At 39.6% G+C, this 26,829-nt stretch overlaps 2 protein-coding genes across 2 annotated transcripts in view; one reads left to right on the top strand and one right to left on the bottom strand.

Annotated features, from left to right (window-relative positions):
• The window catches only part of LOC136244226 (uncharacterized), a 144,367-nt gene extending 117,791 nt beyond the window's left edge, over window positions 1-26,576 (bottom strand). The window contains exon 1 of the mRNA XM_066035784.1: window positions 24,844-26,576. Coding sequence (XP_065891856.1) covers window positions 25,153-25,977 — 825 coding nt within the window. The 5' untranslated portion in view covers window positions 25,978-26,576 and the 3' untranslated portion in view covers window positions 24,844-25,152. The remainder of the gene's footprint in view (window positions 1-24,843) is intronic.
• On the top strand, window positions 4,794-17,562 carry LOC136244085 (uncharacterized). Its single transcript, XM_066035604.1, has 28 exons — window positions 4,794-4,987; window positions 6,847-6,931; window positions 6,995-7,075; window positions 7,132-7,152; window positions 7,205-7,285; window positions 7,342-7,422; window positions 7,489-7,509; window positions 7,555-7,580; window positions 7,682-7,745; window positions 7,797-7,870; window positions 11,810-12,001; window positions 12,050-12,145; window positions 12,195-12,969; window positions 13,277-13,474; window positions 13,523-13,768; window positions 13,830-13,975; window positions 14,039-14,445; window positions 14,495-14,629; window positions 14,680-14,810; window positions 14,859-14,967; window positions 15,016-16,170; window positions 16,221-16,296; window positions 16,732-16,805; window positions 16,856-16,931; window positions 16,983-17,057; window positions 17,108-17,170; window positions 17,224-17,279; window positions 17,325-17,562. Exons 1-21 carry the CDS (start codon window positions 4,794-4,796, stop codon window positions 15,369-15,371), a joined length of 3,519 nt encoding a protein of 1,172 aa, XP_065891676.1. The 3' UTR covers window positions 15,372-16,170; window positions 16,221-16,296; window positions 16,732-16,805; window positions 16,856-16,931; window positions 16,983-17,057; window positions 17,108-17,170; window positions 17,224-17,279; window positions 17,325-17,562.
• Window positions 26,577-26,829: the final 253 nt, after the last annotated feature.

Genomic DNA, 26,829 nt, shown 5'->3' with positions numbered 1-26,829 from the left:
TCAGTGGTAGAACTTGATGCATGAGTGCATGGCGTTGCTAAACCTAAGAATACTGTAGTAGTCACTCACAATTTTAGGGGGTGAGTCTGAGATTTTAGGGGGGGAAAGTTCCCCCCCCCCCCCCCCCCCCCAACAGCATGAAGCTGTAAAATCTGTATCATGCAATTGCAGAACTTCTTTTAGATGTCCAAGAATTTTAGGCTCATCAGATCTTGTCATAACAATGATTGCATTTGGATCATGCATGTTCATTGCATTTCTCTTGAAGCAAATCAACAACTAGAACTTTACTTGCTATCAGATCTGCTAAGCTAGGATAAAAACTTGACACCATGAACTGCAGTTATAAAAGACAACAACTCTAGATCTTCAGCATTGGTAAACGACTCTTGTGAGCAAGCCATTGTAGTATTGACTGTATTGTGTACATGCAGTATAGTATTGTAGCCAGACAGCTATAGGTGTGTGTTTGTATGGAAATAGAATTATACTTCAACAGATGGTAAAGTGGCATAGTCAATTATCATTGATGAGAAGGGAAAACAACAGATGAAAAAGTGGCTTTCACAATGACTGTGACATAAGTGCATTTCTATGCTAAGATGCATGGACTAGTCACAACTTTATTGCTTCTGTATTATAGATTTATGGATGTAATGAGATAGGTCTATAGATTAGTGCATGTTCAGTAATGAATCAGTGGCACTGATCATGACCACAGTCTTTCAGTAATTATCATAGCTGTACAACATTACTGTTAGCTGTATCTTCACTGCTGTGTGGTTGGAATAATACTGAATAATAATAGCTTAATCAATGTTTTAGTGGAATATTGTCTTTATGGAAAATTAAAGTGACATGCCCAGTGTTTCATATCAGCTAATTGCTTTGGAAAATTCACACAAGTCACAACAGATGGTAAAGTGTTTTCCGCTATAATTACAATAAAATGGTATGATAAATGATGCACATATACTGATATGTGTGACTCAGAGGTGATTACAATAATTTTTATGCAGCCTGACAATTGTCAGACCATAGGATGATTTGGTCAGCCAAGTAGAACAAATGTCCTGACATGACCAGAGTCGCTAAAAAGGAAATGATTATGTATATTGTTCTAAAATGGAACTGTATACTCGCGCTCAGCTCATGCAAAGCATGAGCTATCTAGGGGAGTCTGGGGGCATCCCCCCCTGAAACATTTAATGCTCAGATAGGCCATTTAATTTTAGTAAAAGTTTACTGAAAATCTTACTGTCAAAGTAAAGCCTATGATGTAAGTGATGGAAGATTCAAGAATAGAATTATCATTTTTAATTCTTTGCAGGTCATTATTGTTGCAGCATAAGCATTTTCACAAAATTGCAATTATATATTTATGCTAATGATATTTCACTATATAGTAATGCAAATGTTTATTTGCCTTGGATGATACTATTATTAGTGACTCTCTTTTATAACATATACAGATTAAATTTTAAAGCCTGTATGCAATGTAGGCATTTGTGACAATTCACACTATATATAGTGAAAATATCACATTTACAGTAAATATTATTATATTATGTGAACTTCAACACTTTAATAATTTATCACTATTATTATATGTGAACACACTTTATGAACTGAAGATAACTGTGTCACTCTGAGTCTGACTCGGACTGATCGTCACTATTTGGTGAAGACTCAGACACAATTTCATCTCCGGGACCAAAGTCAAACCAGTTGTCCCATTGCTCTAAAGCCAGATCCTCAGAGTCGCAGTTGCTGTCAGTGTCTTCGCTACTTTCAACTAGAGTTGCACCGATAATCGGTTGAATTATCGGTAACAACCGATATTAGCTAATTTTACAAGTATCGGTATCGGCTACGAAGCGGAATAACTTGCCGGTTAACCGAAACCCACAATCAATCGTTAAGTTGACGACAATGAACAGATGAAAGTAAAGAAGGTGGTGAATGTAGCAGTAAGTGGTTTGTTGTAACTGTTTTGTAACTATTTGAGTTTGTTTGTTTGCACAAATGTGGTTGCAAGGCTATAGTAGGCTGTGTATATTTATCGGCCGCCCACGCAATTAGTTGATCACTCTTCACAAAGAGTCTGTAGTCCCACTAAAACACTGTTTGATTAGCTGTTTTATAACTACTTGGCTTCCTTTTCCATGAAAGGAGATAGTAGCAAAACTGTGTAAAACATTGTAAAAGTCGGCCGCCCACGTAATTAATTACATTGATTACATTATCATTACAAATGCAGTTTATACGCATAAACTTTAGGTGATTTTCTGCTCCTCCTCCTCTGTTCTGAAGAAATGAAGAATATCGGTAAATATCGGCATATCGGTTACAGGAATAGGCAAATAATCGGTATCGGCAAATGTGAAAAAATGCATATCGGTGCAACTCTACTTTCAACTAGAGCTATTGTACTTGCTGAGCTTGTGGTAGCTTTATTTAAGTCTTTTCTTTTCTTGTACTTCTTTCTTGGCTTCTGTAGAACACGACGTGTAGTTGAAGAGTCCTTCCACCATAAATCTACAGATGAATCTGAAGAAAAACTACTAAGAGGTGGCCCTTCTGTTTTTATCTCTAACAAATCTTCTAAAGTGTCTGAGTTAAGGCTTGTTCTTTTCTCAGTTTTAATAACTTTCAAAATCGAAAAAGTTCTATCAACTTTTGCAGTTGAAAAAGGCAAACTGAACAAAAGATTACAGATGTGCAGCAGATTTTGCCAGCTACCTGAATCTGGCGAAGCGTGTAGCCTATACCAGACCTTCTGATAGTTTTCTTTCTCGATGTTCAAGTATTTCCTTGAGCCAGCACAGCCTCTTCAACTTCATCAAGAATGAAACACAGTTCTACACTTTTAGCTTCTAGCGGTAGGCGAAAAACTCTGCAATTGTATTCACAGATGATTTGATTTCATCTAAACATTCATCTTCGTCACAGTGGTCTTCATCATTGCCAGATGCTGTGAACTTAGAACAGCCACGGGGCTGCCAATTTTGTGTATCCAGCAGTTGCAGGATGGCTCTTAATAAACCAATGTCTGACCATTCTAAACGACTTCTTAACTTCTCATCTAACCTGTTTAATCCTTACAGCTTTGCACAGTAGAATCAGTGTATTTCTTCAGACAAACTCCTTGATATGTTTTGCTGCCATCTTCATCAACAATTTTGCTGCGAACAACCTTAACAGTAGGCCACTGGAGTGGATCTTGTAAACTGAGCTTTTTAAGTGACTGATAAGATTTAAGACTTTCTGCAATGAAGTGTGCAAAACTGTGAGCTGATTCTCTGGTCTTATAAGAAAATCCTAGCTGAACTCCGTGTCGCTCAAGAAGGTCGTGGATAGCTGGGTATTTGGTAAATGGTAAGTTTTCTTTTGCCATAAGATAGGTTATGTCAAACTTTTTCTTAATTCTTTCTCTCGTCGCAGGACCTATGGAGGGATTGTGAAGACAACACGCAATAGTGCTGTAGCTAGCGACAGGCTCACTAGCGTTCTTTGCTTGCTCTTGACGAAGTAGTGCCATGGCGGCTTTGTGTTGCTCGTTGGAGGTGTGATCCACTACATTACTAGTTTTATGGTTAGTAGAACCGTCGATCCAGGCTCTCGAAAAGTTTTTCTTGCTGTCAATTTTCCTTTCATACTTGCGGCATACTTCGCACCATAGCGTCGACACAAGGGACTTGTCTGAGCGGTCCACAGTACAGCGAAGCCATGACATCACCTGAAACTCACATTCATGAACTTTCTGCCACTTGCTAAAAGTTTCTTTTGAAACCTGCCTCTTGATTTTCTTGGACTTTGATTCGTCAGCAGCAGCGGATCGCTTCGACGCCATGCATAGTCTACCGCACTATGTAATTATGCATACGAAAATTTTTATCCGGCCTTAATGTCCGGATCAACACTGAAATGGGTGGCCATTACCAATTTTGCCTGGATTTTTGCCGATGGCCGACCGTTATAATCACTTCTGGTGACTATATAGGTATATTATACATAAACGTCTACAGTTCAATGCTGTAAGTGATCTTTTCTGGCACCACAATGTGACACAGGTATTTTGATGTGCTGATTAACATGCTTGCACTTCCTCGAAAATCCTTGTACCATGCAGGAACACTTAATAGCTTTGTCAGTCTCATCGATATATGGCTGATCATTATCATCTTTGACCTCCACTCTTTAGAATGTCTTCTATAATAGTCAAGATCAAGATAACACAACATTGGCTATGCATGTTACAAACCACTGTAGCCTCTATACCTTAGATCTACTAGCACTACTAAGCTTTGAATCTAAACTTTTCTTTCAAACTTTACTAGCAGACGTTGATTGTGCAGTGCATGGGTATGGCTTTTGTAGTCTCTCTTCAACATAAATGGTTCTGAAAACTTATGTTTGGTTTCTCCTTACATGACTGCAGTGTACTCTAGACCTTCATTAAATTCAATTAATATTATAATATCAAGCATTTTGGATAGTAGCTATATAGTCTGTACTATAGCTATATGATTCATGCTAGCTACTTAGCTACCCTTAAATCACCATCACTTTCCAGGTTGATAACTCCTACGAACGTATCCTTGTATGACAAACGAATTCCAACATTACTCCAGGCAGAGAAGTCAGGAAAAAGAGCTATAGTACGTTTGCGTTGAGCTGAATCCTGGGTTGTTGATTAAGAAACCATACAAGATCAAAGGCTTTAAACATAATGTTCATGACGCATTTATTTGTAAGCGTATGTTACGGGCGCACACTTAATTGTTGAGGATATGGCGTCCAGTGCACCGTCAGCGAGGGCGGAACGAAACCCTCTTGGAAAGAAGTTAAACAGCCAAACGAAGTATCTACTTATGAAACTATGGGAGTACTTTAAGCAAGAAGCAAAGAAATGTAAAATTTCTATCAACATCATGGAGAGAATCTGGAAGGCCACCGGTATTGTATGTAATGCCTTCTTTGCTGGGTTTTGGCATACATTATGCCACGCAGGGATTTCAAGGACATCCATTGTAAGAGTTAGAATGGTGCACCGCAAGAAAAGTGGTTTATCTATGCCAAGAAAAAGGTACAAAAGGCACTTTGCACAAGCCCGCTCACAGGAAAAATCGTGCTTCATAATGTGTACTGCACAGAATACCAGGTGTATATTGGTGGCGGTGTCAACACGTAATTGCTCGGATCGAGTTACTGCTAGCACGAACAAAAAAAAGATTCCGTTCATGCATCCAGTCATATGGTGCAGTGCACGGATATCCGGGCATGATGTCCGCGTAGGAAATGAATTAGGAATATTCGAAAGAATCACTCAAATTTCCTCAACATCAACAGTTAAAGATTATCAGGTTTAACGCCAGCAGACAATGTAAAATTAAGCGAACTGGAACAGCGGGTAAGAAGTGAAGGTGCTCATTCGAAGGTGAGCTGGCCTACGCATTTAACCATAATACGTATGGATAATTGAAGAGACCGCTGATCCCAATGGTCGTGTGTGCTACAGTAGAGAATATAATTGCTCGTATAATTCTTAGCTAGTGATAAGCGCCTGTGCTTATTGATTGCAATTAATGCCTTCCATCCTGTGCATGTTTCGTGTTATGCTTGTCACGCAGCAGCTGTGCCGAACAATCTGGTGTTTTACTTTAGGTATAGTCGTCTTTAACCATGTACTTAGATTAGCACTGTTCATATATTTGTAATCTAATAGTAGGAGCTAATAGTGTGCAATAATTAGGTTTATTTGGTGCATTTTGTAGACTAAAGCCCGATAACATTTAGCTTGTGGGAATGGAGAAGAAACAAGAAAGGTACTTATTGCTGTATACCTGCCTTGTGGTTGTCATGTTTCATTCTGGCCTTGCTTTAGCTGGTCATGTTGTTTGAGACTGTTGTTGCAATTGTTGTACTGTTTGTTGTCATTGTTATGTTATCTCATTCTGGCAATCGTGCTTTAGTTGGCCATGTCGTTTGAGACTGTTTGTTGTTGTCATTGTTGTTGTGTCATCTCATTCTGGTGATCATGCTTTAGCTGGTCATGTCGTTTGAGACTGTTTGTTCCTGTCATTGTTGTTGTGTATCTCATTCTGGTGACCGTGCTTTAGCTGGTCATGTCGTTTGAGACTGTTTGTTGTTGTCATTGTTGTTGTGTCATCTCATTCTGGCGATCGTGCTTTAGCTGGTCATGTCGTTTGAGACTGTTTGTTGCTGTCATTGTTGTTGTGTATCTCATTCTGGTGACTGTGCTTTAGCTGGTCATATCGTTTGAGACTGTTTGTTGTTGTCATTGTTGTGTCATCTCATTCTGGCGACCATGCTTTAGCTCGTCATGTCGTTCGAGACTGTTTGTTGTTATAATTGTTATTGTGTCATCTCATTCTGGTGACCGTGCTTTAGCTGGTCATGTCGTTTGAGACTGTTTGTTGTTGTCATTGTTGTTGTGTCATCTCATTCTGGCGATCGTGCTTTAGCTGGTCATGTCGTTTGAGACTGTTTGTTGCTGTCATTGTTGTTGTGTATCTCATTCTGGTGACTGTGCTTTAGCTGGTCATATCGTTTGAGACTGTTTGTTGTTGTCATTGTTGTGTCATCTCATTCTGGCGACCATGCTTTAGCTCGTCATGTCGTTCGAGACTGTTTGTTGTTATAATTGTTATTGTGTCATCTCATTCTGATGACTGTGCTTTAGCTGGCCATGTCGTTTGAGACTGTTGTTGTAATTGTTGTGTCATTTCATTATGGCGATCGTGCTTTAGCAGGTCATGTCGTTTGAGACTGTTTGTTGTTGTCATTGTGTTGTGACATCTCATTCTGGTTTCCGTGCTTTAGCTGGTCATGTCGTTTGAGACAGTTTATTGTTGTCATTGTTGTTGTGTCATCTCATACTGGCGATCATGCTTTAGCTGGTCATGTCGTTTGAGACTGTTTGTTGTTGTAATTGTTATTGTGTCATCTCATTCTGGCGACTATGCTTTAGCTGGTCATGTCATTTGAGACTGTTGCTGTCACTGTTGTTGTGACATCTCATTCTGGTGACCGTGCTTTAGCTGGTAGTGTCGTTTGAGACTTTTGTTGTAATTGTTGTGTCATTTCATTATGGCAATCGTGCTTTAGCTGGTCATGTTGTTTGAGACTGTTTGTTGTTGTCATTGTGTTGTGACATCTCATTCTGGCGACCATGCTTTAGCTGGTCATGTCATTTGAGACTGTTGCTGTCACTGTTGTTGTGACATCTCATTCTGGTGACCGTGCTTTAGCTGGTCGTGTCGTCTGAGACTTTTGTTGTAATTGTTGTGTCATTTCATTATGGCAATCGTGCTTTAGATGGTCATGTTGTTTGAGACTGTTTGTTGTTGTCATTGTGTTGTGACATCTCATTCTGGCGACCATGCTTTAGCTGGTCATGTTGTTTGAGACTGTCTGTTGTTGTCATTGTTGTTGTGTCATCTCATTCTGGCGATTGTGCTTTAGTTGGTCATGTCGTTTGAGACTGTTGTTGTTGTGTCATGTCTCATTCTGGTGATTGTGTTGTAACAGGTCGTGTCGTTTCAGATATTGTTATGGTATTTTGTCATACTTAATCCTTCGTTCATTGGCACCATAAATGTAGTGATTTGTAGAGGCTCTAGTGATTTGTATTTTACTTTATTCATGGTTGTTACAGGATTGTGACTATTGGATTTGGCCACATTAGACTGTTTTGTCTTGTGTCTACTTGTCATCAGAATGTAAGTGCAAAATGTATATATTGTATTCTAATTTATTTGTGATTGTCACAGGGGTGTGATAACTTGATTGTTGAAATAGGAGACTTTTCACTGAAGTACATCTTCGATCATCTTGGCAGCATGGAGTGATTTTGATTGTTGAAATAGGAGGCTTTTCATTGTACGTCTTCTGTCATCTTGGTAGCATGGAGTGAGTATTTTTGTATTCTATTTTAATAGTCATTGTTACAGGAAGTTGATAACTTTTGATCGTTGAAATAAGAGAGTTTTCACTGTCATACATCTTCAGTCATCTTGGCAGCATGGAGTGAGTATGAACTGTTTTTTGGTATTCTATTTTAACAGTGATTGTTACAGGAAGGTGATGACTTTTGATCGTTGAAATAAGAGACTTTTCACTGTGGTACATCTTGTCATCCTGGCAGCATGGAGTGAGTATGTGAACTTTATTTTTGTACTCTACTTTAAGGGTGCTCTGTACAGTTCGCGTAGTCCGCACGGCTAGCTGTCATATGGCTTGCGCTAATGAGATTGTTATGGCTACCATTAATTACTTAATTTGTCTGTGGCTTCATAGCAGCTGTTAGTTTGGTTTTAGCGCGTATTTCAACATGCCACCGCCAAAGAAACGGTGTCATTCGTGGGCAAACAGCTTACCGCATGCGAAGAAGCCAAAGCCATACAACAGTAAAAACAGTAATGGTAAGCAATACGGGTCATTCCATACCAAATCAACAAAAAAAAATCCAGACCCCTTTCGATTTTCGTGAAATTTGGCACAAACATGGCCCCTTTCAAGAAACTTCCTCACACCAAAATTTGGCTCATTTCATAGGTCTCCCTTTAAGTTATGACCACTCAAAGTTTCTGCTGAAAATTTTATTTTGCTTACATGTCTTCAATAAAATGGCCATAACTTTGCTTGTGATTGACGTAGAAACATCTGGTTTAGAGTTTTGAAATGCTTATTAAATTCTCTTTCAGGTGATATATAATGTTTTATAATTGTTCAAAGGAAAAGGTCAAACCACAAAAATGTAGCTTTTTCCTTTGATCTTAATTTTCAAAAATATATATTCTTTAATTAAATATATTTTTGGTTTACATGTTGCTCTAATAACTACCATTCATCACTGTGAGTTTAAAGTTGGGACCAATAGTAGATCATGAGTTATAAGTGTTAATGTGTAGCCTTGTAATCACTGTTGTTTGTATGGTTCAAATACGCAAAGATGCAACACGAATTGCAAGTAACTTTATATAATAGTACGTCACAATTATTTTATACATTGTTGGTTTGTAAGTAAAGTTAATTTGTTTATGTTTTGTAAGAAAACCCTGTAAAAGCTTGTAATTAAATACATATATTCAAGTAATTTACCCCTTATCAAGCTTGTATATATTGTTTCTGATTATGACACCAAGTCGAATATTCAAGTTCAATATTTCATCATATAGTAGTGAAATATTGAACTTGATGAGATTTTCACTAGCTACAGTAACTGCTACTGCTACTGTTAGCATTTAATGCTGATTGTTGATATGCAAGTACGTATTTTGATACACAAATGTAGCTATAGTGGAAACTGTCTAAGCCAGTAAGGCCAATTTTTTTTGGCCTTAATAATGTAGGTGGCTATTTATATAGTTTGATGTGTACAAATCTTTTACTTGAACAATTTACAGTTGGCCCTTAATAGAAAGGTGGCCTTTCATTACAGGTGGCTGCTAAAACAAGTTCCACTGTAATTTGAAACACTTACAAATAAAACAATGTTATGTAGCTGCATTCACACAGGCATGAATGTTTCAATATTGTAATCTACTAGAGCTTTTCTAACAAGTAATAATGAACAACTGATGTAGTATTAACAGTCTTTTCAACTTATACCTTCAAAAATTCAATTGTGTACTGATATCAATGTATCAAGTTTCCATGTGAATGATTGTAGAGACTGTCATGCAATATGCACCAGTTTCAGTCTCAACTTTTACTATAACACTCTGATTTAACTTTGAAGTTAGTTGCGTTGACCCTTTCTTTAATCGATTGTTGATGTATTTCACTTAAAGCTATAGATATGCATCAGTGTGCAATTGCTGTAGTGAATCTTTGTACAATGTAATTTCTATGGAACATTTCTATGATTCTATGATTCTCAATTGTAGAATCAAATTATGAGTTACATTGCTATTTTTATCATGATACAGCTGATGTATGGAGTTTAAGCCAGTTACCTTAGGGCCAAAATTTATGAGCCTTAATGTGTAGGTAGCTGCTTAATACATTTGCATAAGTGTACAGCAACAATTTAAAATTGGCCTTATTGGAGTGGTGGCCTTTCTATACAGGTGGCCACTTTCCACTCTATTCCATCAAATTTTTAATTTGATGAGTAAGACAATACATAGTGGTTTTAGAAGTGTACATTTTTCCAGCAAAGGCATTATTTATAGGTTCAAACATATAAAGGTGGCCTTTAAGTGGCCATGCAGTAGTAGGCATTCCCTTTCAGAGTATGATTCAGAGTGATATACAGTGTAACATATCTTAGCAGCTACCTTAACGGCCACCTTTTTATAAGGGCCAACTTAAAATAGAATATTTCTACTCTAATGCAACTATATGAAGCAGCTATCTAGGTATTAAGACCAAGAAGCTTTGGATATCACTAAGACATGACATTTCGATTCCACTTTACATGTACATATGTATGAATAACTGTGCATGTCGTTTGCATCCATTATACACGCGTATAAGATTGGAAACTATCATCATAATCTGTGGCCGAATATTATTGTACAGTAAGTAAAATTGAAAGAATACATTGGAATATCATTAGTTGTACAGTAAATCCCTTATAAATATAGCTACCTCTATAATAAGACCACCTTTATTTATAGGACACTGAACTTACAGCAAAAACATAATCAGTGATTCTTTTATTAGGCAGCCTTATTATTGCTCCAACTTTCTTAGCTTTAAAAGTGGCTCTGTTAGTATGGTTTCAGTGTACTGAGCCCTTGTCAATACAACCCTAACTATTTTAATGCATAAAATGTTTTTTGACATACTAATATAAGGTAACTTGCAATTGGTATTGGAAATTACACTGAGAATACCATACAAACAGTAGTGATTACAAGGCTACACATTAACACTTATAACTCATGATCTACTATTGGTCCCAACTTTAAACTCACAGTGGTGAATGATGGGTATTAGAGCAACATGTAAACCAAAAATAAATTTAATCAAAGAATATATATTTTTGAAAATTAAGATCAAAGGAAAAGGCTACATTTTTGTGGTTTGACCTTTTCCTTTGAGCAATTATAAAACATTATATATCACCTGAAAGATAATTTAATAAGCATTTCAAAACTTTAAACCAGATGTTTCTACGTCAATCACAAGCAAAGTTATGGCCATTTTATTGAAGACATGTAAGCAAAATAAAATTTTCAGCAGAAACTTTGAGTGGTCATAACTTAAAGGGAGACTTATGAAATGGGCCAAATTTTGGTGTGAGAAAGTTTCTTAAAAGGGGCCACGTTTGTGCCAAATTTCATGAAAATTGAAAAGGGTCCGGATTTTTTTTTGTTGATTTGGTATGGAATGACCCATACAGCATAACTGGTTCATAGTAAAAACATTTTATACAATATTTTTTTAAAAAAAGTAGCAACTGCTGGAGTAGGCAACTCGGTCACTGAACATGATGGTACACCTACAAAGTAAGCAGCATTATATGTGACCGGATTTGCGAAAAGGTACCTTTTCCACACATTTGACATACCAGCAAACAAAATGATGTAACACTTGACTCATTATACTGATTAACTTGCTCATAGTGTCAGAATGTAGCCAGATACTGTAGCTACATTCATGGAAAATTTCAAGCAAATATTTGTCATGATTAAAAAATTATGAAGCTTTAAATTTCAAAAAATGGGTCAAAATTTGTGTGTGAAAAAGGTACCTTTTCGCAAATCCGGTCACATATATTAATTCTACTGCCACTAACACCAAGCATCTAAGCATCTAGCACTGTCTCGACTAGACCACCTATTGCCAACAGCCAAGCATCTAGCACTGTCTCGACTAGACCACCTACTGAATCCAGTGTTGACAAGGAGTCTCTCCAAATATCACTAGTGAGAACAAGCAGCAATTCAAGTGGGTCTGGTCAAGAAGCTAATGAATGGCCTTCTCCTAGTATATCCAGGACTGAAGATAGTGAATTATCAGACAGGTAAAATACTATGACATGGCACAATATTTACCTCATAAATATTACTAGTGATGATTTTTGGGATAACAGCACTAGCTCTGTTGTAGCCACTCTGAGATCTCCTGATGCCACTGACAGCACAGATACAGATGACCAAGCTGGAAGGTAAATCAATATTGTAACTTAATTCAAATCTGCTACCTGTTGTATTTAGTGACAATGATGGTGCTACCATTGATGACAATTCACTTGAGTACTCTCCTGAGAGTTTGATTGACGAAGTTGTCACTCAGCTAGAGAAAGCTGGGTGGAACTTTGAATCATTGCTAGAGGGGAAGAGCATCACAGTTTTTGCCATGGATGGTATGCACACACCCACAATCCACCCAGCTGGTGGTCACCATGGTCCTGCTCCTTCATGGGATTTGAACTACCCTGTCCTGACATTTCTGATGAACGGACAATATTATGCTGAATACAAAGGCACCTTAGGAGTGATGGGCTTACCGGTAATGTCTGAAAGGCAGTGGATGAAAGTTGTCAGTTGGCTGGGAGGGCATGTTGAGGAGCTTGCCAACTCTTGTGCACAAGTTCGTGAAATGGTTTCAGATCGTGGAGATAAATTTAAGTGGATAGCCTCATTTGATGGCTTTTATCTCACTCGAGGCCATCATTCAAACAATTCTTCAGCAACACTTCACGATACTGTCAGTGATAAGATCGCTTGGTACGCCCACCAGACTAAACGAGGTTCAGGAGCAAACTGGGCTGGGACATCTGCTGGAGCTGAGGGAGATATGCTGCGATGTATCCTGGAAGAAGTTAAGGAGAAGGAATTTAAAATACTCCAGATTGTCATGGACCATGATACCTCGGCTTGTAATATAGTGACGGATGTGTTCCCAGAAATAAGGATCACTTATTGTGGCAATTACACTGCCAAAACCTTCCACCGGGACCTAGTAAAAATAAAGGCTATTCAATGCAAGGTCAGCAAACCAAGTACTGGGAAGTACAGAGGCAAACACGCTTCTCTAAACATGAAATTAATTTAGCTTGCAAATAATTCCATGTAAAGTGTAAATTACATGTAGGACCCATAAGTACCAGTAGTACAGTGGAACATGTATATTAGGGACACCTTGGGGCCAACCAAAAGTGTCCTGATTTTTCAGGTCAGTTTTACATGTTAGCAAATTATTTGGGAACATTACCAAGCATTCAGATGTCCTCATTACAGGTTCCACTGTAGAGCCTCACTACTCTTGATTCACATACATGGTCAAATATATGTAGTGCGTACCGAAGTGTAAGGCCCGGGTAACAGAACAGCTTATCACCAGAGCAAAGAAGTCCCTGCGGAACATAATGGCTTGCCCTGATGTACTCACATCAGATGATCCCCTCAAGGCATTTTCTGAGGCTCTGCTGAACTTCCACTGTCACTACTGCCTGGATCAGCATTCCTCAGAGTGGTGTAAATACCATCCTAAGGTAGATATCAGTACGACATGAGAAACTCCCATTTTTTCTTTGTTTCAGGAAGCAGAGGACGGCACTCCCTACAGTACTCAGAAGCCTCTGAAATGTGTGGAGCAGTTGGATACCTTTTTACATCTCCTTCAAGAAATGGCCAAGCGACCCCAGGAGTACATCACTCCACAAGGAAGGATGACCACTAATAGCATCGAGGGGTTCCATGGACTTGCCCTCAAGTATCGTGGAAAGAAGGTGGACCTTCATCATTCACACTACATATGCAAGACAAATATGGCAATCTGTCATAAGGTAATGGTATAATTATATTGGATTGTGTACACAATAAATACTGCACCTGCTTTTTCTTCAGAATCTTGGTCCCTTGTGGAAAGTGCTGTGTTTGTGGATGATAGAGGTGGATGTACCTTTTCCTGGAGTGGCGGCTATCTTCAAGGAGCATGTCAACTGGCAGAGACTGCACACACGCAGAGGCACACCTGAGTACCGGAAGTACAGGTTAAAATATATATATTTATTTTACAAAGAATTCATACAAAGAATTCATATTGTACCTTATAGGAGCTCCTTGAAGACTAAGGCTAACCAGCGCCATGAAATGGAGAAGGCCCGGATGGATACTCTGAAGACTAAAGGTGTTAGCACTTCCAGCTATAAGGGTGATAGTTTACTGGATAATGGCAATGATGAGTCTGGTGATGAGAACAACAATGGCTCCGATGATGACTTAGATGATGATGGCTTATTTGTTCATGATGATGATCCAGTTTCTGATGGAGCTGACTGTAACAGTGATCCCAACTGCCTGCCATTGCTATTTGTTTTCGACTGTGAGACAACAGGACTTCACATTTATAAGGATCATATTGTGGAGTTGGCAGCACAGGTAGTGGTACCAGAAGGTGTGTCAGTCAGTACCAATGAGTTCTCTAGTTTGTGCTATACTGCTAGACGTATCCCTAAGCAAGGTAAATTATCTGAATGTATCGACATAACTTGGTACCCTTCTCTCAATAGTTTCAGATTTATGTGGCATATATACCAGCACACTCCACAATCAAAAGCCTTTATCTGAAGTGCTTCCAAGGTTTGTCAACTGGATACGGGACTGTGCACAGGAAGCTGAGCAGCATGGTGAATCATATCGTCCTGGTAAGATATGCAATATCATAATATCCATCACTATTAATTTTGCTGTCTAGTCCTGGTGGCTCACAACGGATTTGTATTTGACTTTGTCATTTTGGTGGCTGAAGTCTACCGGCGGGAGCAAATGAACATTTTCAATTCTATCAATTGGCAATTTGCTGACACACTTCATGACTGCAAACGGGTGAGTTGTCAATAAACATCTTATTTAGCTTGTCTCTGCTCTTCCCAGCTCAGCAAAGATGGCAGCACAATTTTTGAGGGATGGACTGCACAAGAACGCAGATACTTCAAGCTGGAGAAGCTTTATGCCAAATTTTTTCCTGGTGAAACATATAATGGTAAAGTAAACGTGTCAGAAACACTTATATAAATACTTACATTCATAGCTCATCGCGCCATGGACGATGTAAGAGCTACAGTAAGGCTTTTCACTGCCACCACACTCCAGTCAGTGCTATCCCAGCTGACCATTCGTAGCAAAGGAGAAGTAGTGTCATCTTGGAAGAGGATGCATGAAGACTGGGCTTCTTCAAAAGAGTACACATCCAGGATGGGAAACTGTACGCCGGCGATGGCCAGACGCTTGAAGGAGGCGCGTCTCACTTACAGTAATCTTCAGTCCACCTACAACAGTTGTAGTAATTATGAAGAGTTCGACAAGCTTCTGAAAGTTGTTCCTCGGATAATGGAGCGATGGCGTCGCATGTTGTGGCAATATTTCTCTGGTGGGGCGACGGAATGATTTCCGCCATCCTTGCCTAATTTCAACGGCTTTTTTAAAAGCCACTACACTGCATCAATTGTTCACCAATGATAAGACACGTACCGTTTCCTTATTGGCTTCGTTCTTTATGCTCTTTGTGGTCCATATCCGTGTTTTCCACAATTGGCCGATTATTATTCCGGTCACGCAATTAAGGAAACAATAGGTTGTGGTTTGTGTGCAAGTGCGCACGCCCCATTATTTACACCATTTCACTACAATTAGAACTCCTCCGTCATTTTGTACTTGACAGACATGAAACTTTATGATGAGTTACCCAAGTATTTTTGCTACAAAAGAGCGATTGTCATTTTTTGATAGCACCTTCTGGCGAGGAATGGCGTAGTGGTGAAGACAGGTGAAGAAGGAAGGTTAATTGCTACGCCAAGGTTGAGGGAAAGTATTTGAAGATGGAGAAGCAAGAGGACTAAATTAGAAACGCTCGTTAGTTTGTATAGTGTACAACGAAAGAATCAAGTCGCTAGGGCGTAAACTGTAGAACTAGTTTTAATTTGCAGTGAAAAACTGAAACTCAGGTTTTACAGTGAATTTAGTAGTGGAGCTGAGATCAAACTGTTCGCTGGTGGTAGTTTATTTCTAGGAGAGAAGTTCCATTTGATAGCTAAATCCAATTGTGAGATACGGTGCGAAACGTGTTGCGTGGGTGGACTGTACAGAGCACCCTTAATAGTCATTGTTACCGGAGTGTGATAACTTTGATCGTTGAAATAGGAGACTTTTCACTGTCGTACATCTTCTGTCATCTTGACAGCATGGAGTGAGTAAGAAATGTATTTTTGTATTCTATTTTAATAATGATTGTTATAGGAAGGTGATAACAGATGATCATTGAAATAAGAAACTTTTCACTGTCGTGCATATTCAGTCATCTTGGCAGCATGGAGTGAGTATGAACTGTATTTTTGTACTCTATTTTAATTAGTGCTGTGAACCTGCATAGTTTACTAAAAACCGGTTATTGGAAGGTGAATAATTGAACATTGACCGGTTATTGTCTGATTGTAAATTAGCAAACATTATGGCACTAAACATGCCTTTGGAAGCCTTAGGGTGGTACCAAAGTGACCATCAACATCCTGCCTTACAGTAACAGCTATTACAAGCACATATTTACACATATTTACACATGCTTTGAGGTTATGTTGTGATGTTAACACTTGTCAGCAGGGGTAATTTATGGTTTACCAAGTGGGTGGGCAAAACCGGTTAAAAGGCTTCTTAGCCAATAATTGGCTTGACCTAGACAATACCGGTTAATAACTGGTTTTTCCATACCGGTTCACAACACTAATTTTAATAGTCATTCACATTGTTACAGGAATGTGATAACTTTTGATCGTTGAAATATGAGACTTCACTGTTGTACATCTTTAGTCATCTTGGCAGCATGGAGTGAGTATGAACTGTTTTTTGGTATTCTATTTTAATAGTGTTTGTTACAGGAAGGTGATAACTTTTGATCATTGAAATAAGAGACTTTTCACTGTCGTACGTCTTCAGTCATCTTGACAGCATGGAGTGAGTATGAACTGTATTTTTGTACTGTATTTTAACAGTCATTGTTACAAGAGTGTGATAACTTTTGATCATTGAAATAAGAGACTTTTCACTGTCGTACATCTTCCGTCATCTTGGCAGCGTGGAGTGAGTATAAAATGTATTTTTGTATTCTATTTTAATAGTGATTGTTACAGGCATGTGGCTACTTGATTGTGGAATTGAAGAGTTATGACTGCCCTACATCTTCTGTCTTTGAAGTGAGCATGAACAGTACTAATTTTATGTTCTATTTTAATAATAATTGTTACAGCTATATGTGATAACTTTTGTTTATTGAAATTAGAGAATTTAGACGTACATCACGAAGTGAGTGTGAACTGTATTTTTGTGTTCTAAGTTGTAATGTTACAGGGGTCGATACAAATTGATAGTTGAAATAGGATACTTCACTGTCGTACATCGTCGGTAATCTTGGCAGCATGGAGTGAGTATGAACTGTATTTTTATGCAGACTGTCAGTCTTCATAGTTCGTGATCATGAAGTTTCATCATTGTGGATTGCTAACTGGATGATTTTTTTTGCATGTGTACTCAATGTTGTGTTTTGTGTCAGTTGTAAACGTTTTAAAGTATAGTTACCGGACTAAATAAGTGGATCTATATGCGTTTACGGAAAGGGGATTGAAAGCGGTGGTCTTCACAGACGCGGCGTTTAGGCGGGTGTTGGAGCAGTGCTAATACTGTAAATTAGGTGGTTGTACATGCGGATAAGTCCGTGTAGGATGTCTAAGAACGTATGCCAGATGAAGTCAGTCTCGTATACATGGCGGATTCCACAAAGATAACGGCTTAATTGCCCTCATAGCACTTGTTATGCAGTAGAACGGGCACCGCCCGGTAGCACAATTTTTCCTGTGTCAATTGTAATCGTCAGGTACAAATGTTCACGAGTCCATGTTGATGCAGACAGTTTTGACCGAGGTGCCATCAGACAAGATCCATTCATTGTACGGAAGGAAGGAAATTTATCGCTCTCAAAGATTTGGTAAGTTAAAATTTGAACCCTGGAACTTTGTCATGTACTCCATCTTAGGCCAAACTTAAGAATGATGGTGTTTTCTCTGGAGGTAGAACATAGCTTTAAAGAGTGTTGAGTGATATGGGATTTAAGTACAAGACGATTAATGACAAGAGGTTAGCATTGAAACTGTTTGTGCTTTAATGTCACTACACATATATGCAGGGTATGCTATGAGCAGCCCTGCATAGTCCATCAACATCATAAATATTAAAGACGAACGAAGTGCAACAGAACTGAAGGAAGACCAGTTGTGTATTTAGATGAAACTTTGGTAATGAAGAACTTCTAGAGCAATTCCTCATCCAAATCAGCAGTGATAGTGAAGATGGCGATGGTGGTATTAATGAATCTTCCACTAGCAGCAACGGGTCAAGTCTTCTTCTGGGCTTACTTCATCTGATGTAAGATTGTTTGATATTTGCAGCATTGGTGTTACAACTTGATTTTGTTTCCCAGGAGTCGCTATGTATCGAGCAATACAGGAGGCCCGTGCGATGTAGCAATCGTAAGTTATTAATCGTTTTTGAGGGTTCAGCTCAACGCGAACGTACTATAGGAGACGTCACCCTGTAGAGATCTCAGCTGCAAAGAAACCCCATAGAGAGATCAACTACAAACAAATCACCCTGTAGAGCATTCAGCTATTAGCAAATCACCCTGTAGAAAGTTCAGGTACAAGCATATCACCCTATATAGAGTTCAGCTACAAATCACTCTATAAAGAGTACAGCCACAAAGAAACCATCCTAGATTTTGTAGAGAGTTCAGCTACAAACAAGTTACCCTACAGTGAGATCAGTTTGAAACAAGAGATTTCAGCTACAAACAAATCACCCTGTAGACAGTTCAGCTATGAACACATCACCCTGTAGAGAGTTCAGCTATATAATTCACCCTCAGCTAGAAGAAGTCACCATCTAGAGAGATCAGCTAGAAGCAAGTCACTTTGTAGAGAGTTCAGCTACAAAGAAACCATCCTGTAGAGAGTTCAGCTACAAACAGATCACCCTGCATAGAGTTCAGCTGCAAATAAATTACCCTGTAGAGAGTTCAGCTACAAACAAATCACCCTGTAGAGAGTTCAGTTAGATAAAGCCACCCTGCAGAGAGATCAGGTCACCCTATAGAGAGATCAGCTAGACTAGAAGTCACCTTGTAGAGAGTTCAGCTACAAAGAACCCACTCTGTACAGAGTTCAGTTAGAACAAGTTAGAAACAAGTCATCTGTAGAGATTTCAGTTACTAACAGATCATCCTGTAGATAGTTCAGCTGGATACAAGTCACCTTGTAGAGAGATCAGCTAAAGAAAGTCATCTTGTAGAGAGATCAGCTAGAAACAAGTCACCTTGTAGAGAGTTCAGTTACAAACAAATCACCCTAGAGAGTTCAGCTGCAAAAAAATCAACTTGTAGAGAGTTCAGCTACAAACAAATCAACCTGTAGAGAGATCAGCTAGAGGAAGTCACCTTGTAGAGAGATCAGCAAGAAACAAGTCACCTTGTAGAGAGTTGAGCTACAAACAAATCAACCTGTAGAGGTTTCAGTTACAAACAAATCACCCACTGTAGAGAGATTAGCTACAACCAAATCACTCTGTAGAGAGATCAGCTACAAACAAATCACCCTGTATGGGGTTCGGCTACAAAAATATCACCCTGTAGAGAGATCAGCTAGAAACAAATCACTTTGTAGAGACTAGTTCAGCTACAAAAAGTCACCCTGTATAGAGAGATCAGCTAGAAACACATCACCCTGTAGAGAGTTCAGCTACAAACAAATTACCCGGTATAGAAATCAGCTACAAACAAGTCATCTTGTAGAGAGTTCACTTACAAACAAATCTACCTGCAGAGATATCAGTTACAAACAAACCACCCCTTGTAGTGAGTTCAGATCACCCTGTAGAGAGTTCAGCTACAAACCAATCACCCTGTAGAAAGTTCAGGTATAAAAAATCATCCTGTAGATAGTTTTTATACAAACAAATCACCCTGTAGAGAGTTCAGCAAGACAAAAGTCACACTATAGAGAGATCAACTAGAAGAATTCACCTTGTAGAGTGTTCAGCTACAAAGAACCCACTCTGTAGAGAGTTCAGCTAGAAACAAGTTACCCTATAGAGAGATCAGCTAGAAACAAGTCATCCTGTAGAGAATTCAGCTACAAACAAATCACCCTGTAGAGAGTTCAGCTGCAAGCAAATCACCCTGTAGACAGTTCAACTACAAACAAATCACACTGTAGAGAGATCAGAAGAAACAAATCATCCTGTAGAGAGTTCAGCTACAACCAAATCACCCTGTAAAGAGATCAGTTAGAAACTATTCACCCTCTAGAGAGAATCCTGTGTAGAGTTCAGCTACAAGAAAATCACCATGTAAAGAGTTCAGCTACATTTCAAGTCCCTTAGTAGAGAGATCAGATGAGAACAACTTATGCAGTAGGGAATAATAGACATGTAACAAATATATGCTGATAAAATCAAAAACAGTTGAAGTATTAACAATCTGCTTTGGCGTTTTATTCTTCCTGTGTTCAAGAAAAAGAATAGGTTAAAAAAGCCCCAGAGCTGGCCATAGGCCGGCTTTGGGGTGTTTGGGGTATACAAATACAAAAAGAAGTGATATCTAATCAAAAACAGCTAAGCTGTAAAAAAAGGTGCGGCCCCTAAAAGGCTGTGGTGAAAAAAGATGTGAAATTCAAGGTGGTGGCCAAGAAATGGCTGTGATGGTAAGTTAATGGTAAAAATTTTAACAACAACAATTCATGTGAATTTGTGCAAGATGTGAAATCCAAGGTGGCGGCCAAGAAATGGCTGTGATGGTAGGTTAATGGTAAAAATTTTAACAACAATTCATGTGAATTTGTGCAATTTTTTCACTTTGGCCTTTTATAGGGACCGCACGTTTTTACAGCTTGGCTGTTTTTGATTAGATTTAATATAACACGAGATTCTATAGCTTTAGGGTATTTTGGGTCGCAGGGTATTATCAGGTAGATATAATATTAGCAATGATATGCACAAGTTGACAACTGACCCATATAGCATATGGGCGCCCCATTGGCATATAAGTAGCCAATATGGGTATACGTGTACAGCCTAAAAAATTAATATGCAGAAAAAAATTAATATGCAAAAAAATTAATTAAAAAATTGCTGAAAATTTTCAATTGAGCATTCCCACAAACTTTGCATGTGCCCAAATGCATGGTTTCCGAAAATGTGACCCGGTCTGACAAAACCAGGCTTATCGCCGAAATTTCACAAATGCGTAATTAAACATCAACAATGCCACATTTCCATGGCATTAAACAGGCCAGGCTGCAATGGGTCAGTGGTGTAAAGAACCTATCAGTAGAGCTAAATGTTCATGTATACGGGCTCCTGATATTAATGTGTACCAATTACATGTACTATAGAGAAGGTTCTTAGGTACTGTATCATACAGTGCAATAGTAACTCTGTATTGGGAATCACAAAGGTTTTGGGATTTTCTTGCCAAATCTATTATCCACAACTAGTCTCTTGATATCTTCATGACACCTTGGCAGTATTGGGTAGGTACGATCAACTCCAAAAGTGACTTCAGAGTAGCCAAATTCGCTTCCAATGTTTGTTATGAAATAAAAAATAGGGTAAATTTTTACTGACAGACTAACTACCAGCCTGCCTTCACAGAACTCGACAATTACTAAGGCTACAGGCTTGAATTCAACTCTACTTGTATATTTTGCCATACGGCATTACCTACAATGTATGCATCACAGGCTTACCTTTGTCTTCCTTTAACATACCATTAGGGAGAGGAAGTTTCCATAACATGTAGTTAGGATATTACTGTGTACTACTGTACTGTAAATGATGCGTAGCATTACACAATTAGGCGGTTAACTCATTGGAGTGGTCTGAGTGATTGCAGTGATCTGAGTGATCGGGGTGATTGCAGTGATCTGAGTGATTGGAGTGACCTGAGTGATTGGAGTGATCTGAGTGATTGGAGTGATCTGAGTGATTGGAGTGATCGGGGTGATGGGAGTGATCTGAGTGATCCGAGTGATCCGAGTGATTGGAGTTATCTGAGTGATTGGGGTGATTGCAGTGATCTGAGTGTTTGGAGTGATTGGAGTGATCTGAGTGATTGGAGTATTCTGAGTGATTGGAGTGATCTGAGTGATTGGGGTGATTGCAGTGATCTGAGTGATCGGGGTGATTGCAGTGATCTGAGTGATCGGGGTGATTGGAGTGATCGGGGTGATTGGAGTGATCGGGGTGATTGGAGTGATCTGAGTGATTGGAGTGATTGGAGTGATCTGAGTGATTGGAGTGATCGGAGTGATTGAAGTGATCTGAGTGATCAGGGTGATAGGAGTGATCTGAGTGATTGGAGTGATCTGAGTGATTGAATGATCGGAGTGATTGTAGTGATGGGAGTGATCTGAGTTATTGGAGTGATCTGAGTGATCGGGGTGAAGGGAGTGATCTGAGTGATCGGGGTGATTGGAGTGATCTGAGTGATCTGAGTGAGTGGAGTGATCGGGATGATTGGAGTGATCTGAGTGATTGGAGTGATCTGAGTGATTGGAGTGATCTGAGTGATTGGAGTGATCGGAGTGATTGAAGTGATCTGAGTGATCGGGGTGATGGGAGTGATCTGAGTGAACTGAGTGCTTGGAGTGATCTGAGTGCTTGGAGTGATCTGAGTGATGGAGTGATCTGAGTGATTGGAGTGATCTGAGTGATTGAATGATTGGAGTGATTGTAGTGGTGGGAGTGATCTGAGTGATCGGGGTGATTGGAGTGATCTGAGTGATCTGAGTGAGTGGAGTGATCGGGATGATTGGAGTGATCTGAGTGATTGGAGTGATCTGAGTGATTGGAGTGATCTGAGTGATTGAATGATTGGAGTAATTGTAGTGGTGGGAGTGATCTGAGTGATCGGGGTGATTGGAGTGATCTGAGTGATCTGAGTGAGTGGAGTGATCGGGATGATTGGAGTGATCTGAGTGATTGGAGTGATCTGAGTGATTGGAGTGATTGAAGTGATCTGAGTGATCGGGGTGATGGGAGTGATCTGAGTGAACTGAGTGCTTGGAGTGATCTGAGTGCTTGGAGTGATCTGAGTGATGGAGTGATCTGAGTGATTGGAGTGATCTGAGTGATTGAATGATTGGAGTGATTGTAGTGGTGGGAGTGATCTGAGTGATTGGAGTGATCGGGGTGATTGGAGTGATCTGAGTGATGGAGTGATCTAAAGTGATTGGAGTGATCTGAGTGATTGAATGATTGGAGTGATTGTAGTGGTGGGAGTGATCTGAGTGATTGGAATGATCGGGGTGATTGGAGTGATCTGAGTGATTGGAGTGATCTGAGTGAGTGGAGTGATCGGGATGATTGGAGTGATCTGAGTGATTGGAGTGATCTGAGTGATTGGAGTGATCTGGGTGATTGGAGTGATCTGAGTGATGGAGTGATCTGAGTGATTGAATGATCGGAGTGATTGTAGTGATGGGAGTGATCTGAGTGATTGGAGTGATCTGAGTGATCGGGGTGAAGGGAGTGATTGGAGTGATCTGAGTGATTGGAGTGATCTGAGTGATGGGAGTGATCTGAGTGATCTGAGTGATCGGGGTGATGGGAGTGATCTGAGTGATTGGAGTGATCTGAGTGATCGGGGTGATGGAGTGATCTGAGTGATTGGAGTGATCTGAGTGATTGGAATGATCGGAGTGATTGTAGTGATGGGAGTGATCTGAGTGATCGGGGTGAAGGGAGTGATGGGAGTGATCTGAGTGATCTGAGTGACTGGAGTGATCTGAGTGATTGGAGTGATCGGGGTGATTGGAGTGATCTGAGTGATGGAGTGATCTGAGTGATCTGAGTGATTGGAGTGATCTGAGTGATTGGAATGATCGGAGTGATTGTACTGATCGGGGTGAAGGGAGTGATCTGAGTGATTGGAGTGATGGGAGTGATCTGAGTGATTGGAGTGCACTTCATAATTCCATCATCCAAATATAAGCCGAATTGCTCCACACGCAATGGTGGGGAAGATGAGCTCTCCTTAAGGTAACGAAATTCAATGTAAAATGATTTATGTTGCACAGCCTTAATCCACAACGCTTCCGCCTCATTCATTTCTGTGGTTGTCACTGCGAAAGTGGGAGGAGTGTTACCCCGTGATCTACACAGATTGATAAAATGTACTACAGCTCTTAACAAGCGGTTTAAATTGCTGTATCGATTGATATCAATTATTTCTTCAATACTCAGCTGGGAATTTCCTGATGTGTTCACAAGTGATGATGTAATCTGGAGCTGATTTTTTACCAACTCAGTATGCACCTCGTCATTCATCTCCTGTACAGGATTCATTGGCCACTGGGTATCTAAAGATTGGAGAAACGGTGGGCCTTTCCACCGCAAAGATTGTACTAACAGCTCTTGCGCATCAACTCCCCTGGATGGCAAATCTGCTGGATTAGTTGAACCTGGACAATGTCTCCAACTCTCACGACATGTAAGTTGGCGGATTTCTTCAACTCGGTGTTGTACATATTGCTTCCAAATCTTGTTGTTGTGAATCCAATACAAAACAGTCGTAGAGTCTACCCACAGATAAAGTTCCTTTGGATTAGGGAGAAGCGGTAGCACTGTATTGCTGAGTCTGGCTAATGTCAGCGCACCAAGTAGCTCTAGTCGAGGTATAGATTGCTTCTTCAAGGGAGTTACCTTGGTCTTGGCTGCAATGACTCTCACTTCCACACTCCCATCATCATATATTGACCTCATGTACAGAACAGCAGCATATGTTAGCTCAGAGGAATCACTGAATCCATGAATTTGAAACCTTAATAGGCTTTAGCTTGGCCTTGAAAAGACATCTAGGCATGGTAACTTGTTTAAGATGCTCAAGCTCCCCGAGTATGGATTTCCATTTGTGTAACAATTTACCTTGAAGATTATCATCCCACCGTAATTGGTCTTGACAAAGTTGCTGAAATAACATCTTTAACTTTATGACAAAGGGTGCCAAGAGCCCTAAGGGATCAAAAATACTGGCAGTAATGCGTAGAACAAATCGTTTTGTCACAGGCAAACTTGTGGCATACTGTACTAGCTCACTTAAGCAGAAGCTGAGCTCATCACTGTGGATATTTCAAGCCACCCCAAGTATCTTAGATTCAGGTTCAGTACCTGTTGGTAATGTTTGTGCCATTGGAGAATCTCTTTCATTACCTTGTTCAAACTGACTAATCTTCTCCATCAATTGAGGTAAGTTTGAATGCCATTTTCGAAGGTTAAAGCTGCCTTCAGCCATCAGTCCTTTAACTGCATGATATATAGACAAACCAGATTCTACAGTATCAGCACCTGTAACCAGGTCATCAACGTACAATGATTGATTCAAAGAGTGAACAAGCTTAAGATATCGAGCATGATATTTCTGAACATGGTTTGCGATTACAGCCCCCAATATGGCTGGTGAGGGCCGTAATCCAAATACCAGATGGGTGAATCTATAATGAATAATCGCACTATTCACGTTGAAGGGATATTTAAGCCAAAGAAATCGGAGAGAATCACAGTCATGCTCAGATATTCTGACCATCGAAAAGGCTTTCTCTATATCAGCTGTCAGAGCTATGGAATAGCTTCTGAACTTCACCAGTACATTGAACAGTTTTGGAATGAGATTTGGCCCAGTCTGCAAACAATCATTTAATGAAAAACCACCATCTTTAGACTTGGCTGAACCATCATAGACTACTCGTACCTTAGTTGTAGCTCGATCTTGTCTGATGACCGGATGATGAGGCATGTAATGGACATAATCATGTTGGTTGGGATGGCTTAAGGTGTCACTCGGATTACAAACTTCTATAATACCCTTTTCCAACTGGCCATCAATCACCTGTTGATATTCTTTCATCACTTCAGGTTTCTTCAATAGTTTTCGTTGTAGCTGCTTCAAACGGTCCATACATAACAAAAAATGATTGGGTACATCATGAGGATCTCTTGTCCATGGTAGACTTACTTCATAATGATCCTCCTTAAATGCAAGATTCTGCAAGAAGGGCTCACTACTGTCATGATCACTGATCTTAGCCTGTTCACGTGTTCCTACTGACTCTACCTCCCAAAACCTCTTAACTGCAGTGAGTAACCTGTCCTCTTCAGATTCAGAGAAAGGGGAATCGATGTTCTGAACAATCGACAATTGAGTATGAGTGATGGCATCCTTGACAGTATGATCTGATGGTCCAGAGAGTAGCCAACCCAATTTACTGCTGATGGCAACTGGTCCATTGTCCGTTTTTATGATTTCTCCTGTAACGAAGGCCCAATAAAAGTCAGAACCCACAAGAACATCAATGGTGTTGTGGGAAGATTCCCTGGAATAGTCGGCCAGCACAAGTTCACTTAAACATGGATATTGGCTCAAATCAACTTCACTTGATATTGGTGTGCAAAGAGTAGGAAAGCTTAGCACATCTATACACACAGATTCTGAACTTCCAGACCTTTGCAAATAAACCTTAACGACATCACATCTCTGTGATTTAAACCCACTGTTCCCAAATGTGTTCAGATTAAGTTATTCCTGTTTCAGTGGCTTGAGATTCAGTTTAGTCCTAAGTGAATCAGTTATGTAGGATCTCTGGCTACTGTTATCAAAGAGAAGTCGAACCTTCTCTTTTTTGGTTCCTGTTTCATCAGTAGCAATGACTCTGGCAGTCTGCAAAAGAACAATCCTTTTAGTTGTATCAGCATTAGCAACATTTGTGGTCGTAACTGGAGATGAGGTATCAGTTGTAGTGGTGGCAACATT

This window comes from Dysidea avara, chromosome 14, assembly GCF_963678975.1.
Source record: "Dysidea avara chromosome 14, odDysAvar1.4, whole genome shotgun sequence".
In the NCBI taxonomy this organism is placed as follows: domain Eukaryota; kingdom Metazoa; phylum Porifera; class Demospongiae; order Dictyoceratida; family Dysideidae; genus Dysidea; species Dysidea avara.
The sequence above is the reverse complement of the archived record's forward strand: the minus strand, read 5'-3'. Positions and strand labels throughout refer to the sequence as shown.